Here is a 1,183-nt window from a genome sequence, read left to right on the forward strand (position 1 = left end):
TGTCCTGGAACTCACTTTGTAGACCAGGCTGGCCTCAAACTCAGAAATCCACCTGCCTCTGCCTCCCAAGTGCTGGGATTAAAGGCGTGTGCCACCACCGCCCGGCTTGTTTTTTGGTTTTTCAAGACAGGGTTTCTCTGTGTAGCCCTGGCTGTCCTAGAACTCACTTTGTAGACCAGGGTGGCTTTGAACTCACAGACATCTGCCTTTACCACTCCAGCTCATTTATCATTTTCAACACTAAGAAAGCCAGTTCCCCTCTCCCCTGTCACTTGCTTTCAAAGTTCAAATGATAGGTAGAGGTAGAAACAGGTTAGTGGTTGCCAAGGATTGAAGATGTTCCGTTGTGACAAAAAAGAGGTATCAAGAAAGAGATCTTGTAAACAAACACTGCAATATAATGATGGTTACATGATATCATCTGTTTGTAATAATGTCACACCACTGTCAAATTATAACCACATAGCACACTGAGGAGAGGCCCTCAAACATCTTCATAACCAGCTCCCACCTTGTGTTGAGCAGTCGAGAAGGCATGCTATAATGACTTGTGATTGCTGGCTCATCACAGTCTCCATGGAAACCCACAGTCTTGTTTATGGCCACATTCCCTGTTCTTTGGATTATCAATAAATAGTTGTTAAAGAAGTGAATGAAGAATCCCGGAAAGTAGATTTGTGCGGGTAAAGGTTCAAGTCCAGGGTCCACATCTCTAAGCCCTAGTATACTCCTCTGCAACCAGAAAGTCATGGAGGACTGACTGAGATAATGCAGCAAAAACATTATCACTCACTGTCTGCCTTCTGGGGACCATCTCTCCCTACCCCAACATTCTCAGATCCCACCCTGCTTACCTCATCACAGACCAGCTGCAGCCCCTTCTTCTCCTGCTGCCACTTCACCCTCAGAGAGGCTGGTGATGAGACTTGGTCAGGGTCTGTCACTGAGACCTTCTCCCTGGCGACCAATAAGAAGAATTCATGGTCCCTCTGCTCACTCTGGTGCTCAAAGCATTCCCTAAGAGTGCACCCACAGCCGGGCCTGGTGGCGCGCGCCTTTAATCCCAGCACTCGGGAGGCAGAGGCGGGCGGATTTCTGAGTTCGAGGCCAGCCTGGTCTACAGAGTGAGTTCCGGGACAGCCAGGGCTATACAGAGAAACCCTGTCTCGAAAAGCCAAAAAAA

The 1,183-nt window shown here is 48.3% G+C and overlaps 1 protein-coding gene across 5 annotated transcripts in view; it reads right to left on the reverse strand.

The window, feature by feature from the left end:
- The window catches only part of Atg16l2 (autophagy related 16 like 2), a 14,120-nt gene that overhangs the window by 10,056 nt on the left and 2,881 nt on the right, over nt 1-1,183 (reverse strand). For all 5 annotated transcript variants that reach the window (XR_003845287.1, XM_021206971.2, XM_021206962.2 and 2 more), the window contains exon 3: nt 855-957. Coding sequence is in view for 4 of the 5 variants with exons in the window: in XM_021206971.2 (XP_021062630.1) it covers nt 855-957 (103 nt within the window). In the remaining variant the exon portion in view is untranslated. The remainder of the gene's footprint in view (nt 1-854; nt 958-1,183) is intronic.

This window comes from Mus pahari, chromosome 1 (assembly GCF_900095145.1).
Source record: "Mus pahari chromosome 1, PAHARI_EIJ_v1.1, whole genome shotgun sequence".
Lineage (NCBI taxonomy): Eukaryota > Metazoa > Chordata > Mammalia > Rodentia > Muridae > Mus > Mus pahari.